General features: G+C 38.4%; 4 protein-coding genes and 1 long non-coding RNA gene across 5 annotated transcripts in view; 3 read left to right on the top strand and 2 right to left on the bottom strand.

The window, feature by feature from the left end:
- Window positions 1-1,665: 1,665 nt before the first annotated feature.
- LOC5517007 (MKRN2 opposite strand protein) lies at window positions 1,666-9,401 on the bottom strand. The gene is made up of 4 exons (XM_001637057.3): window positions 9,131-9,401; window positions 8,313-8,362; window positions 7,647-7,803; window positions 1,666-2,407 (listed from the first exon to the last, which is right to left on the bottom strand). Exons 1-4 carry the CDS (start codon window positions 9,346-9,348, stop codon window positions 2,215-2,217), a joined length of 618 nt encoding a protein of 205 aa, XP_001637107.2. The 5' UTR covers window positions 9,349-9,401; the 3' UTR covers window positions 1,666-2,214.
- On the top strand, window positions 3,713-4,906 carry LOC116621083. Its single transcript, XR_007307448.1, has 2 exons — window positions 3,713-3,798; window positions 4,481-4,906. It is a non-coding gene; the product is annotated as an uncharacterized LOC116621083 (long non-coding RNA).
- Window positions 9,402-9,438: 37 nt separating the features above from the next.
- On the top strand, window positions 9,439-14,564 carry LOC5517068 (mitochondrial ATPase complex subunit ATP10). The gene is made up of 7 exons (XM_001636989.3): window positions 9,439-9,676; window positions 10,925-10,965; window positions 11,086-11,144; window positions 11,274-11,393; window positions 12,990-13,061; window positions 13,184-13,270; window positions 14,355-14,564. Exons 1-7 carry the CDS (start codon window positions 9,513-9,515, stop codon window positions 14,556-14,558), a joined length of 747 nt encoding a protein of 248 aa, XP_001637039.3. The 5' UTR covers window positions 9,439-9,512; the 3' UTR covers window positions 14,559-14,564.
- LOC5517008 (transmembrane protein 107) lies at window positions 14,563-16,481 on the bottom strand. The gene is made up of 5 exons (XM_001637058.3): window positions 16,279-16,481; window positions 16,121-16,188; window positions 15,941-16,041; window positions 15,025-15,121; window positions 14,563-14,913 (listed from the first exon to the last, which is right to left on the bottom strand). The coding sequence occupies exons 1-5, from the start codon at window positions 16,360-16,362 to the stop codon at window positions 14,847-14,849; spliced, it is 417 nt and encodes a 138-aa protein (XP_001637108.2). The 5' UTR covers window positions 16,363-16,481; the 3' UTR covers window positions 14,563-14,846.
- A 43-nt stretch (window positions 16,482-16,524) lies between these two features.
- Window positions 16,525-19,130, top strand: part of LOC5517009 (serine/threonine-protein kinase mTOR) — a 43,383-nt gene continuing 40,777 nt past the window's right edge. The window contains exons 1-4 of the mRNA XM_032386948.2: window positions 16,525-17,011; window positions 17,627-17,859; window positions 17,939-18,040; window positions 18,368-18,469. Coding sequence (XP_032242839.2) covers window positions 16,789-17,011; window positions 17,627-17,859; window positions 17,939-18,040; window positions 18,368-18,469 — 660 coding nt within the window. The 5' untranslated portion in view covers window positions 16,525-16,788. The remainder of the gene's footprint in view (window positions 17,012-17,626; window positions 17,860-17,938; window positions 18,041-18,367; window positions 18,470-19,130) is intronic.

Below are 19,130 nucleotides of genomic sequence, written 5' to 3'. Positions count from 1 at the left end.
GTTAATCGAGAAGTGGCGCCGGCCAGAATCTCATGCTCACACCTCTTTTTGGGCATGAGTCGGGCAACCGTTTATCGGTTAAAAAAATCCTACATTTTCTTAAGCTAACGCTTTAGACGTTGTGAGATTTCCAATTTCGAGCCGCTTGCTCATAACGTAATGGCAAAGCTAGGAAGGCATTATTCAACGAAAAAAAATGCTCCAAAAAAGAAAGAACACGCCTTTTTTAAAAGTTATTATGAAATTAACAGTGATAACTTTTACATGGTGATTTTCCGAGATTGAAAACGTATTTTTACTTGAAAATAATCCAGTTCCTTTCATCTATGCCTTGAGATCATATTACTTATATCTCTAACAATATGAAGAGATTACTTCCCACTACGATTTGATCGACTATTAAGCGATAACGGGTATAATAACTTTAAAACGGTAATTGGCGAGAGAAACATTGCTATCATTAACAGCGCAGGAACTTAACAGCTAGCGTCAGGCAATTAGAACTCCCGTAATGGCAAGATAAACTGTCCTTATGGAGATCGATAAAACTCGGTTTTAAAGCTCTGACAATGGGCTTCACTGTGGGCTCATTCACGACATGCTTTGGTCGTAGATTGAAGTGGAGCTCTGAAAGCTCCGAGTCTTCTTCGCAAGACCAAAACACTACATGGTGGTCTCACCCGAGAAGCGTCCTCCTGGGGAATGCTTGAAATCAATGCCGATATATCTTACAGGATAAAAAAGGGAGGAAAAAACACATGATTACACAACGCGTGGGTTGAGGGTTTCCAAGTCTTAAAGGAGGTTGGGTGATGATTGGGCAGAGGTTAAAGCGAAGATGACAACCCGAAATAATACTCTTGTATTATCCTTGGTTGTTCACGAGACGCGACGACGCCAGGAAAAGAAAGAGGATTGAACAGGCCCTATAACTGATCTCCAGCAAAACAAGGACAAATACATTAGCTTTCTTGATAGCTTGTGTAATTGTGCTGTGGGGGAGAACACCTTATAAGGAGGGTTCGTCGTTGCATTGGTGATGTTAGTTTGGGTACACAAGAAGTGCGCATGCGCTGGCAGAATACGGTCCTAGTACGCACTGCCAAACGCCCTAATCAAATATTTTTTTTCAATGAAAGCACGAACATGCGTTACAGGGGCACTTGCACGCTTAAAGAAATGTGGACTTTAGAAGCACACTAGCATACACACATTGGCATCCGTCGAGCCAAGACGGGACGCTAGCACAGTCTATTACCCGTGCAGTTCGGCAACCATGGACAGCTGTTTCGTCCTTATAAGGACTCGTCAGCATGGCATAGCCGGTTTGCCTCAGTTAAACTTCATCGGCAAAAGACTGCAGGACGAAACATCTGTCCATGGTTTCCGAACTGCATGGGTAATAGACTGTGCTAGCGTCCCGTCTTGGCCCGACTGGTGCCAATGTGTGTATGCTAGTGTGGTTTTAAAGTCCACATTTCTGTGTACATACTCGCATGAGCGCTCCACCCTGTCTTGGCCGCACAAATGTGGGTCTTTTCTTTCCATCCCTTTTTCTTATGATACCTATGAATGCGCCTGTTGGCAGAATCACCCTGAAGTCATATAAACCCTTTAAAATGCAAGTTTGTATCCTGAAATTACTAACATCCAAAAAAAAAACACTTATTCTTGCAAGTTTTTATTTCGCGCCCTGACAGGACAATCATTTTAATGTTTCAGCACAGAGAAAATGATAGTATAGTGAAATTGTTGTTTTCCCAAATCGGAAACCTTTTATATTTTAATAACATACGCTTCAAAAATGAAATGTGTTTCCAACTATAAAACAAAGAATCAATTCAAAAGCGTCAAGTTTCTAGGCGCTATAAGCATGACGGGTCAAACAGAGCTCAAAACCACCCAGCCTCCACCCCATGTCAGATACGCGGGGTTGAAACTTATTATCTATCATACCTGACCTTACATTTGAATTAAAAGTATCGAATTCACACCATCTCTGCTTTTAACGAGCAGCGCCGTGTGATATTAAACATTACCAAAGAATTTTTCTCGACCCCTCCTTTTCTGTCCACCATCTCAAATAAACAAAAATGATAAAATGAGCATTAATTCACATCAGGCAGCGTTTTGAATCTCCAAAAACACAGAGGGTAAAAAATTCCAAACCAAAGACAAACTTCCCGCCCGAGTACCCTCGCGACCGGGTACCCTCTAGCTCAATGATTGCGTCACTACCACACCTCTGATTTTGACCCTCCTGAACATCTCTAAGTACTTTGCTATTTTAGTGGTGACTGGTAGAATGAATTGCCGGCAGAAGTCTTGCTTGGAGGTAGTAACGAAGAGAAGTTGACGTATGACATACAAGACATAATCGTAGCAATTATGGCTGGTCTCATCATATCTGAGGAAAAAGAGTGCAAGACTCAGGTAACGTTGTGCAAAAGAGATAGAAGTGGCTAGAATATCATTGAAAGTAAATACTCCCTCCCCCTTTTAGAGCCAACAATGTCGGCAACATTTCCAAAAAGACTCTTACGTATATCAACCTTCTAACATAAATATCAGTGTTTCTAGCTTAATTGAAAGACAATAAATGAATTATTGCTAGCATAGGGAAAAATCGTTCTATAAGTAGTCTTCTAGGCAAAAAGAAAAAGAAGAAAAAAGGAAAAGTAACTTTAAGGAGGCTCTTTGACAAAAACGGTAAAGAAACGAGATTGACACATCAGATGCGCATGCGCATAACCCGTGGGCCACGGCAAAATCGATATCCGCCATTAAACGAAAGGAATCCGAGAAATCAAAGCGAATTATATTTGCTGTTCTTCTGACGTATAAACCGTATAATACTCTTAAGAAATCCATGGGTGATACATCCAGGTTGATCTATTTGGCATTATTTTCTCGATGGATTCAATAATCACGCTATTCCATGGAATCGAATCAAGAAAAACGCAAAATCGGTCGACCGAAGCTCTCGCAGCCTCGCAACTCAAGAAAAGAGTGGGAAAGACGACACAAGCGAATATGGCTCACGAATGAGGTTTATGAGAATTGGCAAATGCTAAAAAGTCAATCAATATACTCCTCGGATAGTGCATTTGCTAGACATTTGCTCTCCCTTGAATTCGCGAGACTCGAAAGGTTGGTGATCGAGAGGTTGTTTACAATTTTAGTGTCTTTTCATAACCCTCCTTTATCGTTACCCTTATAGCTTACAGGAGATCATGAGAGCGAATGAAGCAGAAAACGTTAAACAGTCAAAAGAAGGTGAGATATTAAAAAATGATATCTAATTCCAGCCAGATTTTTCTTGGGGGGGGGGGGGGGGGGGGGGTGCAAAATCCGAAAAATTGGAACCAATTTTTCTTGGGGGGGAGGAGGGGAGGAGTTTTCTGATAAAAATCTGACCAGCCCCAGAAAAACAAAACAGGTTTTTTTCATGCCTTTGCAGTATCTCCACAGGACGTTTATTGTTGGATTTGGCTACAAAAAGTCTTACTTATTGATGACATACAAGAGTGATCTAGCTTATGCTTTAAAGCTTTTTCTTCAAATAGCACATCTATTAAGAGCTGAAAATGCACCCTCTGCACCCCCTTTCCCCTGGGTACGGGCCTGAGTTTACATATTTGTTGAGGGGATTATTTGATTATTATTATTTTTAGAAAGTTTAGTGAAATTGACTCTCAATTGCCTTTTTTTTACAGAAGGATCAGCTAGCACCACATGTCATAAGTTTGATGATTCAGATATCAGCATCACATCTCACCATGATGATAGTGAAGAAAGGTAAAAGGAAATGAAAAGAAACATTTATAGAAAATCACATTTATGAAATATATCTTGACAAAGATAGCAAGAACACATTATCAAATCAAAATATTCCAATTTTCTAGGTTTTGTAATTACTGAAATTTCATAGCCATACAGTACTTACCCACTTATAAGAACTAAAGTTTAACCAGGTTAGCCTAAACAGGTTCTTATTTGTACTTTTTAAATTTTAGGCTAAATAAGTTCTTATCCAACGGGGGTCTAAATTGATATTTTTCGGCTAATAGGTTCTTAAAATCTAGGTTCTTATAAAGTGTGTGAGTAGTGTATTCCCCACCCATACACAAAGAGAATGCCTGATGCCCAGGAAATTGTTGGGGATTGGGGGATTAACCAAGAGGGTTAATTTGAAATTCTCTTCCTGAATCAATTACATACTTGTCTAATATTTCCTCTTTCAAAAAAAAAACATGAAAAAGTTTTTATTTAGTGTTTGATCGTACACCCGTGACAATAGCTCATTCTTTTTTTAAATAAATATAAAATGAAGGAGCTCCCCTACCCACAAAAGCCTGATATTTTTAGCTTTATAAATGTAAATATCTGTAATTATATGTGGCAAACAAATTAAACAGAAAAATGAAAATAAAGGATCTTCTCTGATTATGTTGAATTAATTATTCATTAATTGTTTTAGCAGTCTGGTAGATATAACAGAGGACTCCAGCTCCCATTGTCTTGGTACTACAATAGATGACACTGTCATAGATCCTGTAGAGAATTCTCAGGCTAACAATAACAATAAACCAAGAAAACCCAAAAAGCCAAGACTTCAAGAATTAGAGACCAATGACTTGGAGAGTGAAAGTGGGAGTGAAGATGGTGAAATATCTGTTTGAATAACAAGGTCTTGCCAAGTAAAGATCAAGCACATCAACATTTCTCACTTCATATAATTTAATGGGCTTGATTGATTGTCAAGAACCCCAGAGGGGACTCGGATAAACACAGACAGGGGTGATCATCGGCAAAATCAATTTTAACCCTAAGGTAATCAACAGAAATTCATAACCCTAAAAGATAACAAATTGGTGTGGTGGAAGAAGGAAGAGATGGCAGATTTGAAAAAAAAACCACCTTCTTAGGAATAGCAATTGTTTGAATTTTATAACCTAATAGATGGCAAAATCTGAAAAATCTTTCAACACCCCCTAAGGGATGGCAGTTGGTCGAAGTTTATACCCTAAAAGATGTGATGGTCACCCTTGTCTACTTTTTAGGAGGGCCTCCCCCCCCCCAGGTCCAGAACATCCTACCGTAGAAGTCAGGTAAAAATACTGAAGGCATTGCATTGTATTATGATCTGAGAGATGAAACAAATAATTTCTCATACTATACATTTTAAGATATGCTAACTGTGATATTGTTGAGAGTCACTAAAAAGGAGAGGGGATCATTTGCTGTTTTGTCACAATAATGCAAAAATATTGAAACAAGCTTTTTATGTCATTCTAATAGGGAAACTTGGCCTTGCTTGCATATTGCAAAACTTGCAAAAAACCATCTTGAAATTGATTTCTTTTATCACAAGAAAAGACAAGGAGTGATTTGAGATACTCTACAATGTACACTGCAAAGTGGGGGAGGGCTTGTTACGCCACAAAATGTAATACTAACGCAAAATGTAATCTTAACGCGAAATATAATAACTTTCAACACAAAATGTAATTAATATTTAATGAGAAATGTAATACCTTTTCAATGCAAAACATAATAAATTATTTAACGTGAAATGTAATACCACAAAATGTAATGACTTTATCTATTGACTAATGGTCAAAAGTTCTACTAATATTAAGAAAATGAGGAAATGTTAACACGTAGAGACAAAAAGTAGGATTGTTTAGTGAAAGAAAGGCAGTGAGACTTGAAAGTGCATTGTTCTTGCCTTGGCTTCCAGGTGTTTTTTTTGGTATGGTGTGATATTATTAGTGATTTAGTTTAAGAATCGACAAAGTCCAGGGTGCATCTTAATTAGAGACCGGCCAATTGTAGTCTTAATGCGAAGGGAATTTTGAAAAATATGGGAAAGCAATAAAAAAAACATGATAAAAAAAAAATTTACTATTGAATTATAATGGTTTGGCCGTCATATTACATGTTTTGTCTAGAAATTGCCTAATTCAATGATAGCAACATCGTCTGCAGTTGGCGTTTGCTCTCTCTTTGCATTTATTACTACTAGTATACAATCAAAACCGCACAGTATCGCAGCTTTATAGACCATGATCTAGGGAGGATTCATCATCTCAGGTTGCTGCCAGAACCACTACCAAGTGTTTGGAGAGACCGAGACCAACTGTTGATCCGAGATGGACTACTACAACTGTTGGTCACTACATGCTAGCGTTTTGTCTATTTTCTTAGTTACAGCTTTTGGTTATAGTTTATAGGTTTATAGTCATTATTTGATGTTATAACATTTTGAGTTATTGCATTACATGTTAGATAATTTATTACATTGTGCATTGAAAAGTTATTACATTTCGCGTTAAACATTTATTTAGTTATACATTGTGCGTTGAAATGTAAACATCTCGCTTTAAGATTACATTTTGTGTGGAAAGTTATTACATTTCGAACAGAAGAAAATTTTACAACTGATTCTCAATGCTATACATGCAAAATTGATTATTTCATATTTTACGAAAAAGCGAAGTTGACAAAATGGCAGAATTATAATTACTGTGAGTAGAAATTATGTCCTTCCTTGATGCAATGCTGTTAATAAAACTTACTAACCCTCTCCCCCCCAGAAAAAAAAAACAATGCTTCAAGCGGTACATATGCAACCAACAACAAATTTGTTGAACAGTTTAAAATGCAGTGCATAAAAACCTAGGTTATCTCCCGCATTCTTATAAATAGCACTTAAGTATTTGAAACCACCACCCACCCCATCCCCCCTGAAATCACAAACCACCCCTTGACCTGAAGCCACTGCCCACCCCTCCCCCCCCTTTTGCCCCCCCCTCCACTTATGGGACCACTCCGCCACCCCTGTGCTCAATCAGCCAAAAAGTGAGAATGTCATTACATAACAAAAATTGAATGGCCAAAAAGTGAGAATATCATTACATAACAAGAATTGAATGGCCAAAAAGTGAGAATGTCATTACATAACAAGAATTGAATGGCCAAAAAGCGAGAATGTCATTACATAACAAGAATTGAATGGCCAAAAAGTGAGAATGTCATTACATAACAAGAATTGAATGGCCAAAAAGTGAGAATGTCATTACATAACAAGAATTTAATGGCCAAAACGTGAGAATGTCATTACATGACAAGAATTGAATGGCCAAAAAGTGAGAATGTCATTACATAACATGAATTGAATGGCCAAAAAGTGAGAATGTTATTACATAACAAGAATTGAATGGCCAAAAAGTAAGAATGCCATTACATAACAAGAATTGAATGGCCAAAAAGTGAGAATGTCATTACATAACATGAATTGAATGGCCAAAAAGTGAGAATGTCATTACATAACATGAATTGAATGGCCAAAAAGTGAGAATGTCATTACATAACATGAATTGAATGGCCAAAAAGTGAGAATGTCATTACATAACAATAATTGAATGGCCAAAAAGTGAGAATGTCATTACATAACAAGAACTGAATGGCCAAAAAGTGAGAATGTCATTACATAACAAGAATTGAATGGCCAAAAAGTGAGAATGTCATTACATAACAAGAATTGAATGGCCAAAAAGTGAGAATGTCATTACATAACATGATTAGATTGCAACATGCTAGTGGTAGTAGAAGCAATCCCCACAAAATTAAACATACTCCACCTTTCAGACGTCCATAGGTCAGATAGCTGACTCGAATGTAAGATTTCTCTCCACTTGTCTTCGATATGTGATCGGTTTTGTATCTCAACAACTACACATTGATCCCAGCCACATGTGTCTATGTTGGCACCACGTTCATCATAGTGATATACAAATCCTAGTTGTAAACAGGGTTTTAATATCAAGGTGTCCTAAAATAGTTACCTAGTTTTTTTAATCAAAGGTGCAAATTCAATTGGATCCTTTTTTATGACATGCAATGGGAAAAGGAAATTACATTTAAAATAAAGGTACTGTATCTTTAGATACATTTTCATAAATTTTACTGAATATGTATATTTTTTAACCAGTTTGATAAAAAAGAGTTTTGATATTGAAAGAAAGAACAAAATTAGGTCATTGAACACTCTTTTAAATGGCATAGCTTTCCCTGATACCAATCTAAAAATAGTGTCCAATCCTTTAATTAATTTTGATATTTAGTGGAATGATTGTTCTGGAGCTGTACAGCCTCTAGCCAAAATGGTGCATATTAATAAAGGTCTGGTTAATATTGAAAACAACTAAATCAAATCTAGAGAGATTTGTGTTATTTAAAGTCTATACACTACAGGTCTTTAAGTTGAATAAGGTGTGCATTGTGTCAATTGAGTGCATTCCCTTTACCATTTTCATCTGATATTCCAATATGCAGATTGTCTCCATTTTGATAATCACTGATATGAAGTAAAAAAAAAAGTATCAACTATAAAATAGATCAAATTATAGTAAATGTATGCTTTAACAACAAGCCTCCAATAAACACCCCACTTTGAATAAGCACTCATTCTAAAGAAACAATATAAGCAACCCTTCAAAAGTGCCCCCTTCTCCTGTAAAGGTAAGAATGACTGAAGATAAGGCATTTAGAGTAACACAAATGATATGAGTAAGGTGGGTGATGAAAACTATCAATTGCAATAAAAAATTCAGACTTGCATATATGAGGGAAAAGACATGGGTTGCAAATAGATGACTGAATTGGCAGGTGTTAAAGATATTCTCTATTTTCCTGCAAATTCAAATGCAAATCCGCTCTCTGTGTTGAGCACGAAATCTCCTGCTTTTTAGCAATTTTTATTGCTTCCGAAAAATTATTCTACAGAAATTTGTCATTTTTAGGTTATACTCACCCCTACCCCAAAAAATGAATATACCCCACCCAAAATATTATCAAGCCTTGAGGTTTTCGGAGGTTGACAGGTATGACATACGGTGGTGCTCAGTGTGAGTGCGCACCCATCCTTGGCAGCCAAAAAGTGGGTCTTATCTTATTAAGGAATCTTTTAGTTCTAGGCTTTTTCCATATGATACCTATGACTGCGCACCCCCCCCCCCCCCTCAGCCAATCATCATCATCATCATCATCATCATCATCATCATATTATCACCCAATGAACCAGAAAATCATTATCTTGAGTGAAAGTATCATTATATATCTCTACCTGAGGAAGTCTCCGCGCGTAGGTCTGATTAACACAGAACGAGGCACGCAACGACTTGCAACGAATGGATTCGGGAGACGAAATGGAGGAACGCGAAGTCTACAATTCTCTAGCACTGATCCACAGACCTCACAAGACCTTGGGAAGGTGGCAAAAATTAAATAGGAATCAGAGCTACAGTGCTGCATACACATTAAACTATGCTCTGTGGGGCTCATAGCAATCTAATATTTCTTTTCGTCCGCCATGTTTGTTTAGGTGCGCAGTGTTATCTGCGCACGTTCCGATATGAAAAACCTGCTGGCGTGTACTGCAGGCTCCGCTTACCGCTCTACACAGGAATCAAAGGCCTTGTTTCACGTGTGATGGCCGAGTCGTAATCATGCTGCTGTGCAGATTACGGAGTTTTTCTTACATGATTGAGGGAGGAGTTACATGTAGGGCATGCTGGAATATGCAGCTTACAGCAAGGAGAACGTTTCTTTCGAAAACAAAAGAGGAAAAACAAGCAGCAAAGGAAAAGCGAAAGCAGGAACGAAAAGAACTGTAAGGGAAAAGTTGTGGTCCAAGGAACGAGGAGGGGGGGGGGGGGGGGGGGGTAGGATTGCTTTGAAATCCCAGGGTTGAATCTTCTGGTCTTTAACATATTTTTAGGCTGCCAAAGGGTTACAGATAAGCGGTTGGGGGGTTGGGGTTGCGTTTGGGGGGGTTGGGGTCGTCAGACTTCCTCTCACATGCCCATCAAGAATATTGTTGTTTAATGGAATGTTCTCCTCTTTACCTAAAAACTTCCTATGAAACATCACAAATCAGAACTGTGGTTCCTCATATATTATGCACTAGTCATTTGAAACCCCCAGGTCCCATGGTAGGGTCGGGGGTTTGATTTATCCTCCACCCCCAGGTCCCACGGGAGGGTGAGGGATTTGATTTATCCCACTCCCCCAGGTCCCACGGGAGGGTGGGGGATTTGATTTATTCCACTCCCCCAGGTCCCACGGGAGGGTGGGGGATTTGATTTATCCCACTCCCCCAGGTCCCACGGGAGGGTGGGGGATTTGATTTATCCCACTCCCCCAGGTCCCACGGGAGGGTGGGGGATTTGATTTATCCCACTCCCCCAGGTCCCACAGGAGGGTGGGGGATTTGATTTATCCCACTCCCCCAGGTTGTGGACATGTCTTAGAGTAAAAAAAACTGTCAATTCTACCACACCCTCAGGACAGATTCTTGTTCACACACGGGTGGCCGAGTGTGTTAGCGCGTCGGCCTCTCACCGCTGTGGCCAAGGTTCGAATCCTGGCTCAAACTGGGGATTTTTCCGGGTTCCTGCCTTGGTTCGAATTTGTGTCACAAGTGAGTTGAAGTTATTCTCCCGTGTTTCCAGTCTTCTCGGATAAGGACACTAAACCGGAGGTCCCGTCTCTTCAAGCTGCACTACATTAACCTGAACCGAAGGGACGTAAAAGAACCACTGGGGACGCAATAAACCCTCTGGCAGTGACCACCCCCAGTGACAGTGCTTACAATGCTTACTAACAATACACTCAAGGGGGTACTTGAATTTGAGCCTAGCTCTGTTGTGCCTTCCGCACCAGTATAACTGGTGGAAATAGAATAAAGAACTTTAAACCCTCACATTAACCTTGCTCCCCCACCCTCCTGGGACCCTAGGGGAGGAGTTTTAAAATGACTAGGGCATTGATTGGTTAACCTTTTAAAACTTTTTCATGGTGGCCACAGGTTTGGCATACTATATTAAATCATTTCTTACAGTATGTGTTCTTTTTTTAGTGTTGGAGAGATAACTAAAGGTTATTTTTCAGATTTAAAAGGTAATATACAACTTGAAGTCCTTGTCTACATTATCTGAATCTCAGATAATTGTAAAAAAATCGATACAATTATCTTTAAAGGAGGAGAGTGTAAGTTGTGTAATGTTTTTGATATCCCAGAGCTTAAGCAAAGTGGTGGGAAGAGATTCTTTGCAAAGGACAAACTCATAACTGAAAAGGTCAGAGCAAAACACAGCCTCCATTAGTTAAGTTAAATTTAAAAAGTAAAGTTAATTATGCTATTTAAATCTCTAATGTTTCAATTTCCACATTTTTCTCAAGTGATTCATCCAAGTTTGCTTTTCCAGGATGCTTTAGTGTTTCCAGAATTTCAAGCAAAGAACCTAAGAAATAGGGTTATAAACTTGAGGACAGAATTCCCGGGCAGCACCACACTTGTTTTGATGTGGCTTAGAGCATATGGACAGGTTAGTTTGCTTAGGGTAGATAAAAGGGCATTAGTAAGACTAGCTAATCATTGTATACAGGGGCATTAGTAAGACTAGTTAATCATTGGATAAAGGGGCATTAGTAAGACTAGTTAATCATTGTATACAGGAGTATTAGTAAGACTAGTTTAATCATTGTATACAGGGGTATTAGTAAGACTAGTTAGTCATTGTATACAGGGGCATTAGTAAGACTAGTTAATCATTGTATACAGGGGTATTAGTAAGACTAGTTAATCATTGTATACAGGGGTATTAGTAAGACTAGTTAATCATTGTATACAGGGGTATTAGTAAGACTAGTTAATCATTGTATGCAGGGGCATTAGTAAGACTAGCTAATTATTGTATACAGGGGCATTAGTAAGACTAGCTAATTATTGTATACAGGGGTATTAGTAAGACTAGTTAATCATTGTATACAGGGGTATTAGTAAGACTAGTTAATCATTGTATGCAGGGGTATTAGTAAGACTAGTTAATCATTGTATACAGGGGTATTAGTAAGACTAGTTAATCATTGTATGCAGGGGTATTAGTAAGACTAGTTAATCATTGTATACAGGGGTATTAGTAAGACTAGCTAATTATTGTATACAGGGGCATTAGTAAGACTAGCTAATTATTGTATACAGGGGTATTAGTAAGACTAGTTAATCATTGTATACAGGGGTATTAGTAAGACTAGTTAATCATTGTATACAGGGGTATTAGTAAGACTAGTTAATCATTGTATGCAGGGGTATTAGTAAGACTAGTTAATCATTGTATGCAGGGGTATTAGTAAGACTAGTTAATCATTGTATGCAGGGGCATTAGTAAGACTAGCTAATTATTGTATACAGGGGCATTAGTAAGACTAGCTAATTATTGTATACAGGGGTATTAGTAAGACTAGTTAATCATTGTATACAGGGGTATTAGTAAGACTAGTTAATCATTGTATGCAGGGGTATTAGTAAGACTAGTTAATCATTGTATACAGGGGTATTAGTAAGACTAGTTAATCATTGTATGCAGGGGCATTAGTAAGACTAGCTAATCATTGTATACAGGGGTATTAGTAAGACTAGTTAATCATTGTATACAGGGGTATTAGTAAGACTAGTTAATCATTGTATACAGGGGTATTAGTAAGACTAGTTAATCATTGTATGCAGGGGTATTAGTAAGACTAGTTAATCATTGTATGCAGGGGTATTAGTAAGACTAGTTAATCATTGTATGCAGGGGCATTAGTAAGACTAGTTAGTCATTGTATGCAGGGCCATGACCTGTCATGGTAAAGGGCAGACAAATTGGTTCACTAATGAAACTAACATTGATCTTTACATGTAGGGGTTTGCCCTGCATGGGGGGGGGGGGGGTCTGGTTTGTTTATTGGAACAAGGGTTGATTATTGTATGCTAGCATACAATATCTGTCTATTTGTTTTCATTTCTTTCCACTTATGCTTGAAAGTGTTTCTTTATATTGATTAGGTGTAGGAAGATAAGAGGAATATAGAAATATTTTGTTTGATATTCCAAGATTCTTGTTTTTAATCCAGATATCAACTCCTGTTATATTTTACAGATTATGTGTTCAAAGTACAAAGAGAATTTTACAAAGGAGTTTGCAGACCACCCAGATGTCAAATACTTTGAAGTAAGTATAACAAAGTCCTTTGCCGTTTTGTCAAGTATTTTCCAGAGTAAGACGGAGTTACCACAGGCTGACAGCCATTAGTATAATGGTACTCAGATAAAAGATGTGGTTTTGTTTCATAGGTGAATGTTGTTGAGGGATGGTTCTACAGATTGCTAAAACCGTTTATAGAGAAAAGTCTGAGGAGCCAGATTCCAGTGAAAAATCAAGTAAGGGATTTCTGGTATCTCTATGTCCTGCCTTTGGTTTGGTCAGGAGTATTTGGTGACAGGACACCATTCAGCCAGTGCATTGTATAGTTAAAGATCAGAACTTACTTAAATACCGTAGAATACAGTACCTCAGAATGGGAAAAGTTGAAAAGTTGAAAGTTTTTTATCAGTGTGTATAAAACAAACCCTTTCTATACATGCAAGATAAGAGAGCCATTTATAGAACAGGGCTCTGGAATTATGCACTTGTGCGGAAGCGCATAATTTGGCTTTTTCTGCGTAATCCACAAATTTCCGCATAATCCCATGTAATTTGGCTAAATTTTGAGAGACAAAACATTTAATTTCACAGCTGATGTGCTCTATTAGGGTTCATACCTCTATTTCTCGTAAAAAAAGAGAGATATTCTTCGTATGAGTGTGATATTTTGAACTGAATTTCGAAAACAAATAAAATGACTAGGCGTTCTTTGCTAAACCATGAAGGCCTAGGACTAATAATAAAATACCTTTTTTAATTGGCTGGTGGCTAGGAGCCAATGAAAACTTGCCTAAGATATTTTCACGCAAAAAAATAACCTTTTCAAGTTATTTCATGCTTTCCTTCGGTACAAAATGTATTTTGGGCGTAACAGTTGATATTCCGGGTAATATAGAGCGTAATTCAGTAAAAAAATCCCGCAAAACTTTGATTTTTAAAGAAAAGAAATGTATTGCAAAATCCCGCATAATTTAGCGCGTAATGATTGATTTTCCGCGTAATTTAGCACGTAATTTAGCAAAGAATCCCACGTAATTTGGAGTTTTTTTCCGCGTAATTCCAGAAGCCCTGATAAAGAGTGACTTACAGTTATACAATCATCCTGTATATTATATCCTATCCTGTGATTATTCTGGGGGATAGAAAACTTTATGGGTATATTTTAAGTAAGGTATTTTAGGTCAGGTATAACAGTTTTAACTTTATATTTAATACTACATAACAGTATTACTCTTGCGGAGTTCTCTCTCTCAAATTGCAATACCTGTATCTAGGGTGCATAAAAATCTACTCTATTAATTTGGTACCATTTTTCTGCAGGGCAACTACTTGTGTTATTTTGGTAATACTGAACCCTTGAAGAAAGGACTAGTGGAGAATGTGATAGTGGGATATGCCTTCCTGGTCGACAGTCAGGGTAGGGTGCGATGGAAGGCCCATGGAACACCTACACAAGAAGAGCTACAATACATGACAGACTGCACAAATATGTTGATAAAAGATGTACAGAAAAGAAAAACATGAAAGCTAGACTCATGTGTGTTTTATTCTCACTTATGTACATAGTTTATGCACTGTATATGTACAGACCCAAAGAAAGTTTGTTTGGCTATTTAGTGGACCTTTTGTCTGATACTATACATTCCTAGTTCACAGTTTTTCTCAGTTTCGGGACTTCCAGTCAAGTTGGAAGGTTCTTTCATACCCTCTTGTTACAAGACTGGATCATGCACATGTCTCTTCAAGGGTTTCATTAAAGATGAGATTATCCATCTTTATCCCTACTAATAGATGCTTGTTCCCAGTTAAGTGTTATTTATCAGCTCGTAACCCAAGGACTCCGATTAGGACACAGATTTCTATGATTGCTGGAAATGCACTGAAAAGACAAAAGAATGACATTTGTACTGCTTTTGAATACATATTTACAATAACAAACTCTGTTGGTTCATCAATTGCACATCCTCAATGACACACAGCCAGAGTTTACCTGCAAAAGCCGAAGATGTACCAAAACTTGTCACAGTCCCAAGACTCTAGGACAAACATCGATAAAGAGATAGCAGCACTTGTATGGGCAGTGATGGCTATGGGATTTTGTCAAGGAAAAAAAATATGATGTTTCATAGCCTGCAAAAAAAGATGCCTCTAGCCACTTGCGATACAACTCATGGCAAGAGAGTTATTTCATTAGCAGCTAGAGGTGTCTGCTTTCACAGGCTAATGGTTTGACAGTTGGTGAGTTTCCAGCACAAGACTTCCCTTGAATGCCTCTGAATATCATGCATACATTTAAACAGGGAAGTGTAAGGAGATGGAATAGCAACTGAATATATTAATTAAAGCCGAATAGTGCACCCTGGCTACAGCAGTTTCGCGCCTTTCACTACAAGCATCGGTACACATTTTTGCCGTGAACAATATCTCTAGCAAGCCCCAATTTTTTTTAAATTAAGAAGCTTTAGGTATATTGCCATCGACCTATTTTGTTATTTGTGTGTAATATATCATATTGAAAGAGCAATGCATAAAAGTCAAAATCAATTTAAAAAAACTCAAATTAACGAAGCGAAACGAACATAGAATGTGTGAAATCGTTTAATTTATGCAGTTGCCATTCCATCTCCTTACACTTTACACTTCCCTGATTTAAACAAGCTGCAATGGCTGCTGATTTATCATAACGTTTAAACAAAAATGTCGAAATTTTCCAGGGGGAGTATGCCCCTAGATCCCCGGTATACCATGTTTTTCAGTAAAAAAAAATTGTCTTGACTCCCCCTCCCCTCACTTTTAGGCCAGCTCCGCCGGCCGTGTGTCAGGGTTACTCTAAAGTGGAAACTGACACTAATGACATTTAAATTTCTTTGTTAGTTTTGGTGCATTTCCACAATAAATAAGGATACATAACATAGAGGCTGTGCTGTTGAACATGGAAACACCACCAATAAATCCACCAAATTCCAGTACTAGAAAAGCCAGTGTGAGGGACAAACCAACTACAAGTCTGCAACGGAGATGGAGTGACCCGTTAGTGACGGACTTTAGATCCTTAATGCACATGATCAATTCCATAACTTTCTTACTCGGTGTGCTTGTCATCATATTCCGTCTGTGTATAATTCAACGGAAGACAAGCAACTACGTTTGCTTCCTAACGACCAAATAAAACAGTACATTTAAAAATTAGGACTCGAATTAATGCTCTTCGACCTCGAGACAGGAGACGAGAAATGGCACTTACCTTCGACCAGAATATCGTAACGGTTATAACCAGATGGGCTACAAGACTAAGAAACCGTGCTGCAACAAGGCTGCCAGAAAGCATAATGCCGGGATTATAAACAGTCCTCCAACTAATTCTAAAAGAACTGTCTTTGTTTACTTGAGAAAAACTTTTAGATCTTATCAGTCGCCATATTGGATTGGCTATGTAGCCGCGCGCGCAGCGGAATGCACAGGTATCCCAAATAAATCTTTGAGATGGCACACGGAATTTATATTTCTTTGTACTCCGTTGATAGTTAAGTGCAATGTGTTTTAAGCTTATCTGATTAGTTCTCATATAGAATTTGTTTTGGTTGAAACAGAACCCCAAGACTCAAAACGGAAACAATAATACCCAGGCCACCTCGCGGTCACAGCACAAATTCAACAACATGGCGGCCTTCAGGAGGGAGTTTCTTGTCCTCTTGTGAACTCACTCGTGTACCAATCGATAACAGTTGCAAAAACTGTCGATCTAGCGTCCAGGATGATGCAACAACTACGACCACAATTGCTTTCCGGACTCAAGAGCCGCTCGGACGAGTCACGGCTACAGGCAGCGAAAGATCTTCAACATTACGTGTCCACCGAGCTGCGAGAAGCATCTCCCGAGCAGTATGGCTCGTTCATGGATGAGTTCAACCACCATATATTTGAGATGGTTTCTAGTTCGGACGCCAATGAGAAGAAAGGTGGTATAATGGCTATAGGTGAGTATCATCTGACAAATACAGACAGGTATTTAAACACGTTTAGTCGAATAAGAGCCTTCCCCGAATAAGCGTCCCGCTATAGAGGAAAACTATAGATAAGTGCCCCCCCCCCCCCCCCCCCCCAAATAAGCTCCTAGACTAAACATGCTGCCATTAATAAGCTCTGATAAGAAGAGAAATTGTATGTTTGAAGAAAGTAACTGAAACTGGCAGTACTTGACTCCATAACATTTTGTCATTGAGAGTTAGGGTTGTTACTGTATGGTTCTGGGATATGGTAAATTAAAGAAGTGCCTGGACTTTTTCAAGCAATAATGGTAGGCACAAACAGTGCAACGTGTGACTTACGGTGCACAGATTGCAAGATAAGTTTTGCCACAGACTTATAACAAACTGCTCATTTTATTATAAAAACAGGCAATAAAAATTCATTTCGTTATATACATCACTTAATAAATATTCTTACCTGGTTGCACGTTTGCGACCAAATTAAGTGTTTCCATCACGATAATCTCTAGATTTGCTTCCTGCCCCACCTGGCTGCTTTGGCCAGCAATGCTATGTCCTCGTGGCTCTGTTTGCACAAGGCTTTAACCAACATTTTGTTTCCAGTTGGGTTGATCGGTATCTCTGGGGGAAGTGCAACCAAGGTGAGCCGGTTTGCAAACTATTTGCGAAACCTGTTGCCGTCTAATGACACTGCAGTGATGGAAATGGCGTCCAAGGCAATGGGTCGTCTAGCCCTAACAGGGGGAACATTCACTGCTGATTATGTAGAGTTTGAAGTCAAAAGGGCATTGGAATGGCTTGGAGGTGACAGAAATGAAGGGAGACGTCATGCAGCTGTAAGTATATTACTTTTTCTCAAGACCAATTTTAACTGATTTTTAAGCAGTACTAACTCTATTCGTCTTTAAATTTCAGGTTCTTGTATTACGAGAGCTAGCAGTAAATGCACCAACATTCTTTTTCCAACAAGTGCAACCATTTTTTGACAACATTTTCAATGCAGTTCGTGACCCCAAGGTAATATGCCTCTGATGTCACCTGTTTTTGAGTCTGTCATAGCCATAGAGTCTATTAAATGGGGAAGGGGGTCAGTCTTTTGTGCTAAAATTTTTTTATCTAGATTTTCAGATTTATGCAAAATTTTGCCAAATTGAAAGGCTATCAATAAACATAAAGGAGAGTTCCATTCTTCATTTAAGCCAACATTGAATATTTTGCTTGGCCTTATAGATGGGTGTAGGTTGCATGTCCTCTCTCTTACAGACACAAACAAAAAATGGAACAATATTAACTCTTAAGTTATTCCATATGCTTTTCACAAACTAACTTGCATGTTGTATTTAGCAAGCCATTAGAGAGGGTGCTATGGAGGCTCTTCGGGCCTGTCTGGTCATTCTGGCTCAAAGAGAGACAAAGGAGATAAGAAAGCCCCCTATTTGGTATAGTGTGAGTATAAAATAGTCTTTTGCTAACATCTTTCTCATTTCTAGTACATTGATATTGTTAGTGAAGTGTACAGTCTCAGGTAACATCACAAATATTGCTTGCAATTATTGAAGATCAACATCATTATGCTACTTCAGGCATTATCACCATTGTCGTTATCATGGATGAGTAATTATTAGTACAAAGTTGCTCCATGATGCATGTATTAGATGTTGCACCTGTATGACCTTCATTCAATATCAGAACATACTGGTAGTCATAGCCTCTATTACTATCACCATAATCACTTTTGCATTCATTATAGACATTATCACTATCATCTTTACCATCATCCTCACCATTCTCTTAATCATCACCATTAATAATAATAAAAGTAAAAATAAAGGTAATAAAAGTAAGTTATTGGAATCGATGGTTGGCTCAGCGTGTTAGCGTGTAGCTTATGAGGCCTCTCACCACAGATAGCCCAGTGTGTTAAAGTGTTAGCTTATGAGGCCTCTCACCACAGGTAGCCCAGTGTGTTAGCGTGTTAGCTTATGAGGCCTCTCACCACAGGTAGCCCAGTGTTTTAGCGTGTTAGCTTATGAGGCCTCTCACCACAGGTAGCCCAGTGTGTTAGCGTGTTAGCTTATGAGGCCTCTTACCACAGGTAGCCCAGTGT

Source organism: Nematostella vectensis, chromosome 3 (assembly GCF_932526225.1).
Source record: "Nematostella vectensis chromosome 3, jaNemVect1.1, whole genome shotgun sequence".
In the NCBI taxonomy this organism is placed as follows: domain Eukaryota; kingdom Metazoa; phylum Cnidaria; class Anthozoa; order Actiniaria; family Edwardsiidae; genus Nematostella; species Nematostella vectensis.
Note: the sequence above shows the minus strand (reverse complement) of the source record. Positions and strands in the feature narration are given on the sequence as shown.

Bases quoted from the DNA above. Each gene is read 5' to 3' on its own strand.
- LOC5517068 (XM_001636989.3), top strand. From the start codon at position 9,513: ATGCTGCTGTGCAGATTACGGAGTTTTTCTTACATGATTGAGGGAGGA. The intron at 10,966-11,085 runs GTAATATACAAC...TTGATATCCCAG, and splicing joins TTATTTTTCAGATTTAAAAG to AGCTTAAGCAAAGTGGTGGG. The intron at 13,271-14,354 runs GTAAGGGATTTC...ATTTTTCTGCAG, and splicing joins AGATTCCAGTGAAAAATCAA to GGCAACTACTTGTGTTATTT.
- LOC5517007 (XM_001637057.3), bottom strand. From the start codon at position 9,348: ATGAGCCCCACAGAGCATAGTTTAATGTGTATGCAGCACTGTAGCTCT. The intron at 8,363-9,130 runs GTAGAGATATAT...ACTTCATATCAG, and splicing joins ACGCGCGGAGACTTCCTCAG to TGATTATCAAAATGGAGACA. The intron at 7,804-8,312 runs GTAAAGGGAATG...GTTTACAACTAG, and splicing joins TGGAATATCAGATGAAAATG to GATTTGTATATCACTATGAT.
- LOC5517008 (XM_001637058.3), bottom strand. From the start codon at position 16,362: ATGCTTTCTGGCAGCCTTGTTGCAGCACGGTTTCTTAGTCTTGTAGCC. The intron at 16,042-16,120 runs GTAAGAAAGTTA...TCTCCGTTGCAG, and splicing joins TATGATGACAAGCACACCGA to ACTTGTAGTTGGTTTGTCCC. The intron at 14,914-15,024 runs GTAAACTCTGGC...TTGTCTTTTCAG, and splicing joins TACATCTTCGGCTTTTGCAG to TGCATTTCCAGCAATCATAG.